This window comes from Coturnix japonica, chromosome 17 (genome assembly GCF_001577835.2).
Source record: "Coturnix japonica isolate 7356 chromosome 17, Coturnix japonica 2.1, whole genome shotgun sequence".
Lineage (NCBI taxonomy): Eukaryota > Metazoa > Chordata > Aves > Galliformes > Phasianidae > Coturnix > Coturnix japonica.
This window is the reverse complement of record NC_029532.1, coordinates 4113666-4129311: the sequence shown is the minus strand read 5'-3', so window position 1 is coordinate 4129311 and position 15646 is coordinate 4113666. Positions and strand designations below refer to the sequence as shown.

Sequence of the window (15646 nt, the reverse complement as noted above, 5' to 3'; positions counted from 1 at the left end):
ATTTTGCCCTTTTCAAAAATGGCAGAACCTGCTTCGCCCCGCTCCAAGATGGCGGCGCGCAGCCCCGCCCCCTGCCGGCCGAGCGGGGCGGTGGCGCCCGGTGGTGCCGGTGTCCTTGCGGCGGGCGGCGGCGGCGGCCGGGAGAGGAGCCATGTTGGGCTGCGTGGCCAGAGCGGCGGTGAGTGAGAGCAGAGAGGGGCGGGATGGAGCGTGAGGGGGCAGCTGGGCCTCGATCACAGCATGAAGGGAGCGGGGGGAGCGGGGGGTGTCCCGTGTGAGGGGTGGGGAGGGGTGTCAGCCCGGCTGGGGCCTGGCACTGCCCCAATGTGGGGCCATCTCCTCTCATCCCACCCTGTGAGCAGAGCCCACCCCACCTCAACACAGCTCCTTCATGGACTGCACGGAGCCGTCAGGACTCCCCATATGATCCTCTGTGCTCTGAACCATCCCATTGCCCTCAGCCGCTCAGACCCACACACACTGCACATCTCTGCACACTCAGTGTCTTCCTTGCAGTGAGGGACCCAGAGCTGAGCACAGCACTGAGGTGCAGCCCCAGCAGTGACACTATGTGGGCACAGTCAGCTCCTTGCTTTGTATTGCTGATACAAACCACGCTGCCTTTGGCCTTCTTCACCCCCTGAGCACACATTAAACCCCAGATCCACTCTGTCCCAAGCCAAAGTGCAGCACCCAACCCTTGGTTTGGTCAGAGCTCACTGACACCACTGATAGACCTCAGGGCAGGAGGCAGCGTGGATTCACCCCATGAGATGGTTTCTCAGGGCTGGAGGAGGCTCCAGTTTCTAATATAAAAAGACAAACATACACCTGTCATCTGACACGACACGTTCTGGCTGTGCTGGGAATCAGACACCGCTCTGAAATTCCTCCCGCCCCCCCCAAGCCTGCAGGTGGACTTCCCATCGGCTTTACACACTGGAAAAGGTCATCGGTTATACTGGAACGTGGCCTGGGAGCATTGCCAGCCTGTAAGCTGGGCCCATCCACACACACAGAGCTCTGCTGGTGTTTGTTTCCCTGGTGCTTGTGGGGAAGAGGAAGGCGACTCGCTATCTCTGCTGCCAGCTGCCTCCTCTGTTCAGCTGTGATCGCTGCTCCTCCTCCCATCAAATGTTTGAGTTGGACCTCAATCCAAACAAGCAGAGGACAGACATAAAAGAGAAAACACAGATCTACCTGTTTTCAGCTAATTTAGTGGGGAGTTTTCCCTGTTTGCTCAGAGTCATCAGATGTGATCTTAGCTTTGTTTACACCCTGTCTGCCCCATGGTTGCTCAGAGGAGCATAATAATCCTCGGGACTGCATCATTCTGTTGCTGCTCTGCTTTGGAGATACCTTTATATTTATAAGGGTTGTCAATCCAGAACTTCTCATAGTCTTGCAATAATGATCATACGTGCATGGAAGAAAGGCAGGAAAATATCACCTTTAGCCCCAAAAACCTTCACTTGTGCCATGGCTGGAGGCCTAGAGCTATTGATTGAAGAGCAGTCAGCAGTGCAGGGCTGTTGATCAGTGACTGAGGGAAAAGGTGCCTTCATGGCACTCGATGGTGATTACCCCCGGCTCTCCCTGACCTGTGCCTGGCCTTGAGCCCTCTGATCGGAGCAGTCATGTGGCAGTTTGCTAATCAGGTGACGCCCTGCATGGGCAGCCCGTTGTCAGGGGGAAGAGGAAACCAAGACAGGCCGAGGGAGAGCTTTACCATCATTTCAGTCCTCCCAGCCATGGATAGCGAGCAGAAGCAAGCAGAGAAGGTACAGTATCCTCATGCTGCCATGATTAACTTCTTTCCAGCCCCTCTTTTAATGCTTTAGTAATTCTCCCTTCTCTTGTTTTTAACCCTCTTTCCCCAAACCTCGATCACATGGCTCTTACCGTGCCTTGCAAACAGCACAGAGCATTTTCTCTGGGGGCTCAGCACTGTGCAGAAGGCTTTGGCACTTGGCAGATTTTCCTTCTTTTCTGTGCTTAACTCCTGGGAGCTGGGAGGTATGGGGGCACTTCTTATTGCCTTGCAAAGCAAAGGGCACTTGGCATCACTGAGGATGCAAAGTCCAAACTCATGTAGAAAAGCATCTGGTGTGATGCTTAAGGCTTTCACTCTCTTGTCTGATCCCCAAAGCCTGTTGCCATCACCCACAGTTTCCTAAATAGCTCTCAGTGATCCTTTCCAAAGGTTCCTATAATTGGAACAGCTGCATACTGGTACAACAGAATAGAAGCTCTTCTAACATTGCTGGGGCTTCCACCACCTGGGAGGTTCACCAGCACAAGGAAGCACTGCCCAAAGGCCAATGCAGCCAGTCCTTCCCTGACCATCACTTGTGATAGACCATCCGTGGCCAAAGCAGAGGGGTTTTAATGCTGCCTCAGCTCATCTTAACTAAATACCCCTCCCCAAAGCCTAAAGTGTAATTTGTTTTGGCATAGAGCTCTGCTTAATTTTCTGGCTTAAGAAGTAATAAAATTGTTTCTGACTACCTAAGATTAAGTTTCTTTCATGACTTACTTCCCACAGGACGGAAGTTTGACTTGAGAAACATGTAGAGGGACTCAGCTAGAAGGCACGCAGACAGCAGGGATGTATTACTATCCTTGCAGTGTTTCTTATACTGAGATAAGAATCAGGATCTTGATTGATCAGATTTCTCTTGCAGCTTTTCTGAACGTCTTACAACCATACAGAGATCAGAGATTGCTAGAGCACGCAGTCATAGATGTGCACCTTGCATTGCTTCATGTGCTATGTTCCCCTGCTGAGATAGCTGTGTACCTTCAGAATCTGGGATGGGGACTCCCAGATCTAAGCTGTTTGACTGTGTGCACATCAGGGGGAAGTTCTGTCTCAACATTTGCTTTGTGCTTTACAGGCCAGGCCCTATGGCCTGCTGAAGCCAACAGCATTAGGCAAGATCCCAGGCAGATTTCTACTTCATCAAGAAGCACTGCCCCATCTCCCCGTGCCACCACTTCAGCAGACGCTGGACCGCTACCTGCTGACCCTGCAGCCCATCATCAGTGAGGAGGAGCTGAACCACACGCAGGAGCTGGTGGCTGAGTTCCGCAAGCCAGGAGGTGTTGGGGAGAGACTGCAGAAAGGCCTGGAGAGGAGAGCGAAGAAAACAGAGAACTGGGTAGGTTGGGTCTCCGGCCCCAGGCTTTGTGTGTAGGGAGAGGCCTGATGCATGCTTCCACTATGTCCACTGGGATCTGTGTTTTTATGGCACCGTCTTCATGACCAGCCTGCTGCTGACCTCCCTAAGATGTGCACGACCCTCACCAGGACTTGGGTGAGCAAAGATTTAGAGCAGAACAGGGAGTCACTACCCCTGGCTGTGGCTACTGAAGCCCTTAGTTTGTTGGCAACATACAGCTCGCTCTAAGGGGTTGAAGGAAACTTTCTTTTTGAGCCCTACATCAAGATCCCCCAGTGTCTCACTTCAATACCCCTCTACCATAAGCAAAACATAAAACCCAAACAGTTTGCTTGCAAAGTGTGGGGCAGAACAGGGGGCAAGATGTTGAGTGCGTTCAGCTTGGCTTGGGTCAAACAGCAGCAGATGCCGTGCCTGCATGTTGCCTTTCTCCATGCCAGCTCTCGGACTGGTGGTTGAAGACAGCTTACCTGGAGTATCGCCTGCCAGTTGTGGTTCACTCCAGCCCTGGTGTGGTTTTACCTAAGCAGGATTTTCAGGATCGACAAGGGCAGCTCAGGTAAAGTCCTTCTCTGCCTTCCTGTGGGCTTCAGGTGGGATGAACTACCTCTCTTGGACTTGGGGTGGGTGTTCAGGCTGACTGGAAATAGCTGGCATGCTGTAGCCTGTCCATGCTGCGCAAGAGGGCTGTACAGATAAGGAAAGGGTGGTAGGTTGTAAGGAAAACCCTGGTTATAAGGTGGAGAGTCTGGTGATTCAGGCACAGAACTGGGACTCAAAACTTAAGTTTCTGTCTTTGCTTGACAGCCAGTTCCCTGAGTGGGGGCATTGTGAGGATATATCTGACACACTAAAAGCCAGAAGGCAGTAAGATTGTGTGTGCAATTAAAGGAGGCATAAAGACTAGCCCGGGTGTGTAAGTTTGCTAGTTTAGAGGGATAAGGGAACCTGCTGCAGGGACTGTCCCCAGTTTTGTCATGTCATTCATGGTTTGGAAAACCAGCAGTCACCACTCTCTCTCCATGACCAGCTCCTTTTTGAATTTCTGCCCTGCTTTTTGTCTTCTGCCAATGAGCATCAGTGTCCCACAGCTAAGAGCAGCCCACCACTGCCCACATGCAGCAGATTCTCTTGCTCATTCCTGAACCAGTGTCTGGTTCACATCTTCTCTTCCCTGTGGACTCCCTTTAATTTTTAACCACCACTGTAAACGTGTGTTTCAAACTCCATCTGCAAAACTTTAGCACTGACCTTTACACAGGACTACCTTTTCCCCAGTTCCAGCTGCTCCCTGCAGATGAGAAGAACCAACCAGGGGAGCACTGCTGCAGTCATGTCTATCTGCTCCCATGGATACACCTGACCAGTAGTGCAGAGGGTGAGCCTTACAAGGGCCATACAGAATTACACAAACATCATAGACAAACTACCTTGGAAGACACGTGCTGTGTTTGTTTAACAGCCCTCAGGTTCTTGGAATTACTTTGATCTTTACTAGGGATGGGGAGGTCGAGCAAATCTGGATGACACTGCATGCAGATGCCAAATGCTGTTACCACTTTAAAGTCTTTGAAGTTCAGCTGACTGCAACCTCTTGTCACAGTGACCTCCTTCCTCTTTCCTCCCATGTGTGGATGAGAGCTCCCAGGTCAGAAAAAGCCAATTTGTCACTCCCAAGCAAAGCAGTTTGATGTGGCTGGTCACAGCCTCCTTGCCTGCTGGGAAGTGTTTCTGTTGATCCTAGTGAACACAAAACCTCAGTGTCAGCATGCAGCACGCCTGCATTTGCTTCAGATCCTTCATTGCCAGAGGAGTGCTCCTAGGGCTGCATTAGCAACAGAACATGAAGTGGGCTGGAACTAGATCAGCACCTATGAGTCCTCAGTACAGAGATATACAGATGCAGCTTAACTTGAAACTCAGAGCTGGCCTCTGCCCAGGGAAGGGCAGAAGTCCCCTTCATGTTGTTTTAATGCTAAGATGGGGATGGGTCAAAAATCATAACATGGCAGTAGAAAATGCTGCTTTTAGAGGGCTATTTAGGTATTCAGACTACACCCTATCTTGAGAGTTGTCCAGAATTCCGTAGTTATGTAATAATAATCATTTTTTAAGTGCTAAATGGCTGGACTATCCAGCAATCTGAAATCACAACCCCAGAGCAGCTGTATCCGCTAACCAGAGATGGACACAACAGGAGTGTGACACAATGGGTGAACTTCTACAGTACAGAGAGAAGGCTCTGCTACTCCTCTTCCTTATCTGGCCCCTCTGCTCCAGCTGTTCTGTGTTGGAATCTCAATTTGTTACATTTGATATTTTTCCAGGTTTGCTGCCAAGCTGATCGAGGGCATCCTGGATTTCAAGACCATGATAGACAAGTGAGTTAGCAACTTTCCTGACCTCTCAGGTGTTCCTTACTGTCATAGAGGCTGAGCCTAGTCAGTAAATCTCCCTTCCAAATAAAAAGCTTAGAGAAAACAGCACATAGTTGAAGAGATACTGTAGTCAGCATTGCTGCTATCTGCGAAGGTTACCACTGCTAAAGAACAGATTTACTTTATGTTCTTCGTTTACCTTAATGCTCTTGTTGGCGTGCATACGTGTTTAGAGGGATTGAGCCAGACAGTCTTGTGGAGTTACATACTTCTGTTTGTCCACAGAACAAGTTACAGCTCAGGCTGCAGGAATTTGTCTCCCTCCTTTTGGGTTTCTGGTGTTGCTCATCTTCCAGCCAGCCTTAGAGAAACTTGTTCCTCCCCACTCCCTCTCTTCTAAGCACCAACTGAATACACCTTATTTATATTCCCAAAATAGTATCTGCCAACACATTACCAACATCATACCTTTACATCTAAACTCAGATGAGGATCAGGGCCAACTGTGGAAAAGGTAGCTTTTTTACTGGAAACAATATATCTCCCAGTATTATCTGCCCTGGATTCAGCTTAGCAGACAACTAACATAGCAGGAATGGGAAAAGATGGGCCCTTTTTTTATACCATCAGCACACACATTTAAGTTTTGCTGGAGGAGGTGATAGTGGCTACACAGTGGCTGTCTTGTGCCTGTCTTTTGTGTGGGTTGCAGGCCTTCTCACTGCTATATTTTCTCTTCCATACCTTGCTGTACCTTCAGTGAGACCCTCCCAGTGGAGTACATGGGTGGGAAACCCCTCTGCATGAACCAGTACTTCCAGATCCTTTCATCCTGCCGCATTCCTGGGCCCAAGCGGGACTCCATTGTCAACTACGCCAAGGGCAAGAAGCAGTCCAGACACATCACAGTGGTTCACAACTTCCAGGTAACAGCAGCTCCTGGACTTTCAAGGTTTGTTTAGGTGTATGCGTCCCTTTCAGTGAGCTGTGCTGACAGAGAAAAGGGAACAACAAAAAGTCTCTGCCCACAAGGTTTGCCTCAGCAGGGATTCACTCCTGCTTCTTTATTACCATTCCTCCCAAGCTTCTTAAAACCTGGGCTGTATTTATGTCCTGCAAGGAAAGCAGGACTTGGTTGGGTCTGTCAATTCTGAATGTCCTTCAAAGGTGTGCTTTCAGACTGCGTTATCTGATCAGGTCTTACTTGATCAGAGTGGTTGCTGCTTCTTTTGGCGGCTGGATAATTAAGATCTTTCATTTCCTATATCCTTGTCTGTTCTTCTCTTCTACCAGTTCTTTGAGCTGGATGTGTACAACAGTGATGGTAGCCCCCTAACCACCGACCAGATCTTTATTCAGCTGGAGAAGATCTGGAACACCTCCCTCCAAACAAACAAAGAACCTATTGGAATCCTCACCACTAACCACCGAAACAGCTGGGCAAAAGCTTACAACAACCTTCTGAAAGGTGTGTGCAGCTCCTAACATCCAAGTGCTAACAAACACTGCTAATGTTTGAATACCAGCCTCACCACTGTGCTGTGTTCAGTTCTCAACCTTTGGAAGGTTTTTAAAAGCTTGTTCTGGGCACATACATGAACTTTCATCCCAAAGCAGCAACTTGATTTCATTGCAGAGCGTTGCTTTATCTACCTGTAGAAGGGTGAAGGCTGAAGTTTGTTGCATTAAACCTGAAATCCTGGAGCTTGTTGGATTGTAGGAACTGTGAATGGCTTAAGTTAGAAGGAACCCTAAGGATGGGCTGGTTACCACCCTCTAGATCAGGCTGCCCAGGGCCCATCCAGCCTGAGAAAACAGCATACCTTCATCTTTAATCCAACTGCTATCACTTTACACCCCTAAATAATAAGTATTACATTGACATACTGTAGGGATCCAACACTGGGTCCTTCAAACCTTCTCTTTCAAATTCCAATCTCTGTCCACTCAAAATGAAAGCTTTTCAACTCCCTCTTCTTATTTGTTGTTCCTTTTCTCTCCCAGATAAGACCAACAAGGAATCTGTACGTACAATTGAGAAGAGCATTTGTACTGTCTGCCTCGATGCACCAATGCCACGGGTGTCTGAGGACATCTACAAGAGTCGCGTGGCTGCTCAGATGCTGCACGGTGGAGGCAGTCGCTGGAACAGTGGGAACAGATGGTTCGACAAAACCCTTCAAGTAAGTGCTGATGCTCAGAAGATTATGAATATGAGTCTGAGCTTCTTCCTGAGACCAGAAGGGGCCAACCAATCCAAGACACCTTCTGCAGGAAAGTTTCTCTAACTCTGAGTGGAGAAACAGAGGAGATAAGCTAGGGAAGGTGACGGTATGAGATCCTTCGTTTCCTTACTGTCAACTCAAGCACTCCTCCTTGCTTCAGGGACTTTGCATTTCTTTTAGTGTCTCTGCCCACGCTTACTCAGTGTAGCTGTTCTTTGTGTTCCTTGTAAATCAATTTTCTGCCTGCGGTGAACAATGACTCGTCTGCTTGGAGGCAGCCCAAACATAGGGAGGTCTGTTTCTTTTATTTTCCCTAGGCTTGTCACTCTTCCAGTTTCTGCCAGAAGCTGCCCAGGTTTTTTTTGTTCTCCCCACTCCCCCCCCAGCATCAGCTGCCATCCCACAGCATCCTGATCTGTTCTCCATTCAGTCAAGAACATTCAAAAGCAGCTTCTATTTGAGCTTCCCCTTTATTAGTTTGTCTATCCTGGCTCACAGATTGAAGCTATGGTTCTTTAAAAGATTGTCATCTCTGCCGAGGTCTTCATGTTTTCAGTTATTTTGTTCCTATTTGGAACTCTTCCTTGGTGGGATAAAGCTGAGATGTTTGAGGTAATGGAAAAGTAAGGTTAAGTCAGCACATGGTGATATTATTCCTGTATTACATGTGCAACTGAAAAAATCAGACCCATTGAACCACTCTGTATTGCCAGGGCACTAAGCACACCAATATAGCTATTGGGCACACTTCTACCTAGTTAATTTTCCAGAACTCTTAACAGAAGTATCAGATCTTTCTAGGCCTGCTGAAAGACTTCTATGCGTTACCTGTGAATGCAGGAATAGGATCGCTGTCCAGTCTGTTACAGAGCAATGAGATATTAACATCTCTCTCTGGATAGCTTGTGCTTCAAACACTAGTCATCTCTCTTATGTACTTTCCTTCCTGATCTCTCATAGTTCATCATTGCTGAAGATGGCTCCTGTGGTCTCGTATATGAGCACGCTCCCTCTGAAGGTCCACCCATCGTTGCTCTTCTGGATCATATCGTGGAATACACGTGAGTCCTGCCTGCCTGCTCTACTTTCCCTCAGCTTTTGAAATAAGGAAAATCTTTTATGGCACCTGTTTCCCCAAGAACGTGCATCTTCACTGCTCCACCAAGAATTTCACTCACGCTCCTCAAAACTCATTGCAATGGCATTGTGAGTTTTGCAGCATGTGGCAAATCTCCTATGCATTTCTGCCCCAGTTCCACTATGCTTAGCTGAGTCTTGTGTCAAAGGGCTGGTTAAACATCATTATTTCTCTACGCAGGAAGAAACCTGAGCTGATAAGATCACCAATGATTCCTTTGCCAATGCCCAAGAAGCTGCGGTTTAACATAACTCCAGAAATCAAGAATGACATAGAGAAGGCAAAACAGAACCTCAACATGTAAGTACAAAGCACTGGAGAGGTTCTGGTGAGCGACGGAAGGTTTAACTCATGTCCCCATTTCAAACACATCAGCCTTCCACCACTGCTGCTAGGGAGTTTTTCCAGTGACTTACTGGGTCAACATTGAGCCTAGCTGGAAAGCACACTAGTTGCTAAGAGGAAACTCAAAGGTATGGAAAAGGGGCAATTATTTATCCATTCTACTTTTGCTAAGAAAGACCAAAGCTTCAGCAGATTCAGCTAGGGACACTGGAATATACATACAGACCATCTAACTCAGTGCAGATTTTCAGCAGTGACCAAAAAAAAGCTCATCTCCATGTTGCTGCCTAAACAAACCTGAGTGTGATGGAGCTGTCAATGCCTGCACAGAAGGAATCCAAGTAGCTTGTTCCTTCTCAGCCTCAGGAAAGCCAAGTTCATACATTTATGTTTGAAAAACAAGCAGTAGGTGAAGGAATGCTTCCTCTCTCTTTCCTTCCAGCATGGTTGAAGACCTGGATATCAAAGTGATGGTCTTTCATCAGTTTGGGAAAGCCTTCCCCAAGTCAGAGAAGATAAGTCCCGATGCTTTTATCCAGCTGGCCTTGCAGTTAGCATATTACAGGTAAGACCTCCAGCAAGTAGCTTTGCAGCCTCCCCACCTTCAGAATCAAATACATGAGCTTGACTCTTCTCCATCTCCCAGGATGTATGGCCATGCCTGTCCCACATATGAGAGTGCCTCACTAAGGATGTTCCGTTTGGGCCGCACAGACACCATCCGCTCTGCTTCTATTGAGTCTCTTAAGTTCGTACAATCCATGGACAGCCCTGACAAATCGGTGAGGATTTCAGAGAAGTAGCATCTCATCTCCCTCCTAATAGTTTGTTTAGCCGCTCTAAGTTTTACCACTGATGGATGGAGAACTCCACTCAGAATGACATAACACAACCAAACAACATGATTTTAAAATTAACATTATTTTAGTATAGACACATAAGGCAGAAATACCCATATCCTACAGGAACAGTCAAATCAAGGTTAGCTGTTCTGTAGGAAAAACTCAAGATGTGTGTGTTCCCTTCAGGACCAGGAGAAAACAGACTTGCTGAGGAGAGCTACCCAGGCCCACAGGGAATACACAGATATGGTAAGTGACCTCCGTGCAACCATCATTGAGGTTTTACACAATAAATGAGGGGTCTGGTAAAAACAAACAAACAAACAAACAAGACCTAAAGAGCTTTATCTCTGCAGCACAGTGTTGTGGCCGTTAGTGCTGTTGCATAGAGCTCACTCTCTAAGCTACTGCCTGGATGCTTTCTCCTCTTTAACTAGTCATTTAAGTGTCCCTTGTGATAGGAAAAATCAAATAGCAAAACAGCTCCTGTTTTCACTGACATTGTTTCTGATTAATGCCACAGCTGCAGAAGAACACCTTAAACCAGAGAAAGCACACAGGCAGGAACTGTAAGGTTGGTTCCACTGCTGTGTTTAACTTCACAGTCTTTACAAACAAGATGGACTCACTAAGGGCAATATCCGGTATTCTAGCTTTGTAGATCTATAGGATACTTAGAAGGATTTGGGGTGTTTTTGTTTGTTTTTTAACCCAATGGTGATAGTGTCACTTTTCTGCAAGACAGATTCTCACTTACTCTTCCATCTATACAGGCAATAAGGGGGAATGCAATAGACCGCCACCTCTTGGGCCTGAAGCTTCAAGCTATTGAGGACTTAGTGAGCATGCCTGAATTGTTCATGGACACAGCATATGCTGTTGCAATGCACTTCAATCTCTCAACCAGCCAGGTAGGACTCATTTAAGCAAAGACTGAAGTGGTCTACATTTATTACCATTGCGTTTCTTCCCCACATTTTTCCCTCATCTCTTCACAATATTTTAAACCTGATACCAATCCCAATAAAGTCCCTCTCCACTCCACAAAACAAGCATAACTGAGGCTGAGATAACCAAAAGCATTCGGTGCCTACCTGCACGTGGTACCAGTTGTAGTTAGATTCTGCTGTGCTCTGGTTCTTACTGAACAAGTTCTGCTTGTGACTTATTAGAAGCTTACATTTTCTCCTTTGCAGAGGCACAAATCCCATTGCTACTGCACAGCAGAACCCAAGATGTGTGTGCTGGTAGGGGAGCTGAGCAGAAGGTTCTCTTTCAAACCTTACCCTGAGTTTCCTCTACTGTTGACACAGTTACCGCTTGATAGCTACATTTTTGCCTGGCTTGTTATAAGTTTAATTACATTGTCTCCACAGGTCCCAGCAAAGACAGACTGTGTGATGTGTTTTGGTCCCGTGGTTCCAGATGGTTATGGAATCTGTTACAACCCTATGGATGAGCATATCAACTTTGCCATTTCAGCATTCAACAGCTGCGCTGACACAAACGCAGATCGTATGGCACATTATCTTGAGAAAGCACTGCTAGACATGAGGAGCTTGCTCCAATCTACTCCCAAATCCAAACTGTAAGAGGCAAATACAATGTAAAATCCCCAACAAGAGGGGCTGTCTTTCATGCACTGAAGTTCCTCAGAAAATTATTGAGGGGACAGCCTGTCCTGACTGGAATCTAGGAGGGTATCATTTGTTTTCAGCAAGACAGAATCTAATATCTACAGATATTAAACTGTGGGGCAAGAGGAAACGTTGATAAAGCTAAAGCAGAACTGACTAGTCCTCTCCCATCACTGCTAAGTGCACCTTCCTGTCCTCAAAGAGGACTAAAATCTTTTTATGGAACTTACTGTAACAGAATACAGAGAAAGCACAGTCCTTACCAGTATCTACATCACTTGGTGAAGAAGGTAGTTCTCCAGGAAAAGCAGGGAATGTTTATTATATGATGGGACTACTGCAAGACCAAGGCTTTTCCTGGTTTAGGCTTCTGAAGAGCGCAGCATCTTTGAAACTTGTCTGAAGAGTTCTCTTACTCCAGCAAAACATCACCATTGAACAAAGAGAAGAAAGAAGTCAGAGCAGATCCAGTCTTGTTAGAAGTGCACTGTACTACCTATCCCAAGCACCTTATCGTTACATACTTTGCAACCCTGGAAACGTTCCCTTCCTCTATCTTTAAGATGCTGAGATCTTTCCATTGCACTGACCCAATTACAGCATACTACTCACTATAAGCTGAGGCAGCTTTGTTTGCTTTGTTCTGGGCTTTTTGTTTAAGCTTGCTGTTTGTGGGCCCATCCCTTCATCTTCAGAATGTGTAAAGCTCCCCACTCAAAGCTTCCACAGCACTTGTCTTGCACAGGTCTTGTGAACTTCACCTTTAGGTATCCTTACCCTTTGCTGAGATGGGAAGGAATTGCCTGTGCATTTAGCACAACAGTTGATTGTACCTTTACTTTGCAGCTGAGGAAAAGAAACAGATGCTGACCTTCTGTTCACTAGGCAAAGGGCCGCGTGCCTATTCTCCTCTAAGCACACATGTTAAATCTAACATGGTTGTATAACTTGCTTTCAGAAACCACATATTTATGCAGAACGTGTTTGGCCTAAGTTATGGATAAACAGGAATATTTCTGACCTGCAATTCCAGAACTCACTTCTGGTTTTGGCCCACAGAATTCAAATCTGTTAGTGCCGAAGGAAAAACAGCTGCAGAATATCCCTTCTTTCACATTGTTCTGCTTTTAGAAAACACAGAAACACTTGAAAAGCAGGAAGAAAGCTACGAACATGCAGGCACCTTCTGCTGTTTGTCCGCTGGATCAGCCATTGTTCCTTCAATAACAATACTGCACCTTTACTGATACTCTTGCATTTTTCTTCTTAGTGCAGTGTTACTCAGATCTGTGCCATCTCTGTTATGTGAAAGAATGATCTTGTAACAGTGTTTTCATGCTCAACTGAGACAGTAAAAGATGATACACAAACGTCAGCGTACAATTTTTGCATAGGAACGTTTTCTAAGCACTACTTCTGATAAGTCTGCCAGAATCCAAGCTCCTTTCATTTGTATTTAGTAAAACTAAACGGTAACGAAGAATTCTATTGCTTCTACTGCTATTTCAGCAATAGGAATTTAATATTTAAACTGCACACCCTTCAAGACGAGACTGCTGAGACATCACAGTAAACAAGATGCATTGCAGATTGGATGGCTTGTACTGTTAGAGGGAAACATCTGATCATAATTGCTACTTTTATGATCTCAGACACGATCAAAGTGCCTTGGTAAACAGACATGAAGAATTTTGCACTAAATAAGTTTAGAGAAAAATATTCTCATCTGCTTCAAGAAAGACATGAGCCAAAACTGCTTCAGTTCCTTCTAAATGGATATTGTTCTAAAGCTTCATACACCTAAATAAACTTTACAATGGAAAATTTAACTGAAACTCACCTGCACAGCCAGTGATTGTATGAACTGCCACTTTCACATCATTTACATGGATTTAGTTGATCTTTGAGAAGAATCCTGAATGGAGCGCGACTCTAAAGGAACAGTGGGAGCACTACAAACCTGTGAACACACATTCCTGCTCTCTTACTCCTCTGCTGTGAGGTAGACTGGAAAATTGCAAGAGGATAAGCAGTATTATCAGAGCGTGAATGACTGTAAATACTGCACAAAAGACCACACCTTGCTGAAACAACAGCTACTTCTATTCTTTTTACTTTGAAAAAATATGGGTTTGGTTTTTTTGCCAATGTAGTCCTCCCCCCTTGCTGGATCAACATCTGTGCTGGGGGATGAGTTACTTTCCCATCTGCAATGCCTTGAACCACTGATACTACAGCACTGTCATTTCAGTATTTGCAAGCAGCCCTTTTCTCCTTCTGTCTTACCAAAGGAAAGGGCCTCAAATGAAAGTGCCTATTAAAGACTGAGCAGAAGTAATGCCCTGCCGTGGATCTGTCTCAGAAGATGGGACTGATATTTCCTGGATCTAAATCTAGATATCCCACTAGCTTCAGCAGGGCACAGCTGCAAGAAGCAGAGGATCACACTGAAAGACAAGCTTCTTAAACCACTCTGTGCATCATTAATGACATAAGAAGCTGAAATTCAGATGAAAACCCGTTTCTGACGTGTTTGAAGGGACGCTGAAATCATTACAAGGTTTCTCCTTTAAAACAAAAAAACAAAAAACAAACAAAAAAACCCAATTTATTTTATTGTGCAGGTTCTAAACTGTGATAGTGTTCTGATTCATACCTTCAGTTTTTCCAGTGTAAACTTCCTGAATACTGCTCTCCCCTCTGCTTTTGATTGTCTGATTGCTTTAGTGAGAGATGTTGATAGTCTTAAAGATGCATTCAGTACGAGAAATGTAACTCCTGGGAAAACTACTGATTTGGAGTTAATAAAGGAACACAGACTGAGAACATTCAACGAACTCCTGGGGTTTAAGTGCAATTTATGATACAGTCTGGTAGTGTTTGCATGCTTTGCTGGTTAGCTGTATTAAGTTCTGTTTTGATAACGTAATCCATGTCGTGCAGTTTTGAAATGTTCTTTGAATAAACTGAAACAGAATAAACAAGTAAATGCTACAGAAATACTTAAATCTCCTTCAATATTGCAGAAGTTACAGTACTGCCCTTAGAGCAGAATGTTCACATGTGGGGACAGCAAGAACAGTGAACCATGATGTTCTGTCACCTTCCTTTTATTTTCTTATATCTCCATCCAGCCCTTTTGTACAGGGGAGGAACTTGAAAGCATCTGCTTGCAAAGCCATGTACTCCAAAGGAAATATTTTTGTTTCAGAAAACTAGTGGCAGGAGACTTCATACAAGTTTAGAGTAAGGCAGAGCTTGAATCTTTTTCCCTGCACAGCACCATTTAGTTAAGAAAATCCATGGGATCGCTAACAAATTTCTACCATCAAATATTGCAAAGACTTCAGGAAAGGTACAGCAAGAGTAGATGGAAGATGCAGATTACAAACAAATCACAGAACACAGTTTATTACAGTGTCTTACGAGAGCTCTTCTCCTCCCTATCACACTCCTAAGCATTACTGTAGGAAGCTTGGGTTTGAAGGCAACATGAAGAGGAACAGCTTTGTACACTGCATGCTCTCCATGAGGACACGTAATCCCTTCCCTAGTTCAACTTCTGCTTCCACGCAGTTTTGCCAGCTGGCTTACAAGAAACCAAAGAATTGCTATCCACTCCTTAAGCACTTTTCAGCCTTTCCCTTAGGGAAGAGCCTGTGATCTCCCTTCTGGCTTTGTAAGTTAATTTCTAAGTGATGCAAGGAAAAAAATAAAACAGTAAGTCATAAGTGATGAGTACCAGCTTTCAAACTCATTCCTAAGATACCACTACATGGCTTACGTGATGGTCTATCCTAATTTTAATAGAGCAAGTCCAGTTGCATGTTCTTGTGAAAGCTGTAAGATACCTCTTTATTTGGGTGCACCTTCAAAGCAGACCCAGTGCTCAGGTCCTT

The 15646-nt window shown here is 45.6% G+C and overlaps 1 protein-coding gene across 1 annotated transcript; it reads left to right on the top strand.

Annotated features, from left to right (window-relative positions):
- Positions 1–4: 4 nt before the first annotated feature.
- CRAT (carnitine O-acetyltransferase) lies at positions 5–14731 on the top strand. Its single transcript, XM_015878945.2, is given in 16 exon segments — positions 5–55; positions 58–178; positions 1679–1781; positions 2898–3161; positions 3623–3741; positions 5510–5563; positions 6321–6486; positions 6854–7028; positions 7565–7743; positions 8746–8846; positions 9104–9223; positions 9711–9833; positions 9915–10050; positions 10297–10359; positions 10884–11021; positions 11487–14731. Coding segments are annotated over 16 exon segments (2115 nt in total). The 5' UTR covers positions 5–18; the 3' UTR covers positions 11703–14731.
- The last annotated feature ends 915 nt before the right edge of the window (positions 14732–15646 follow it).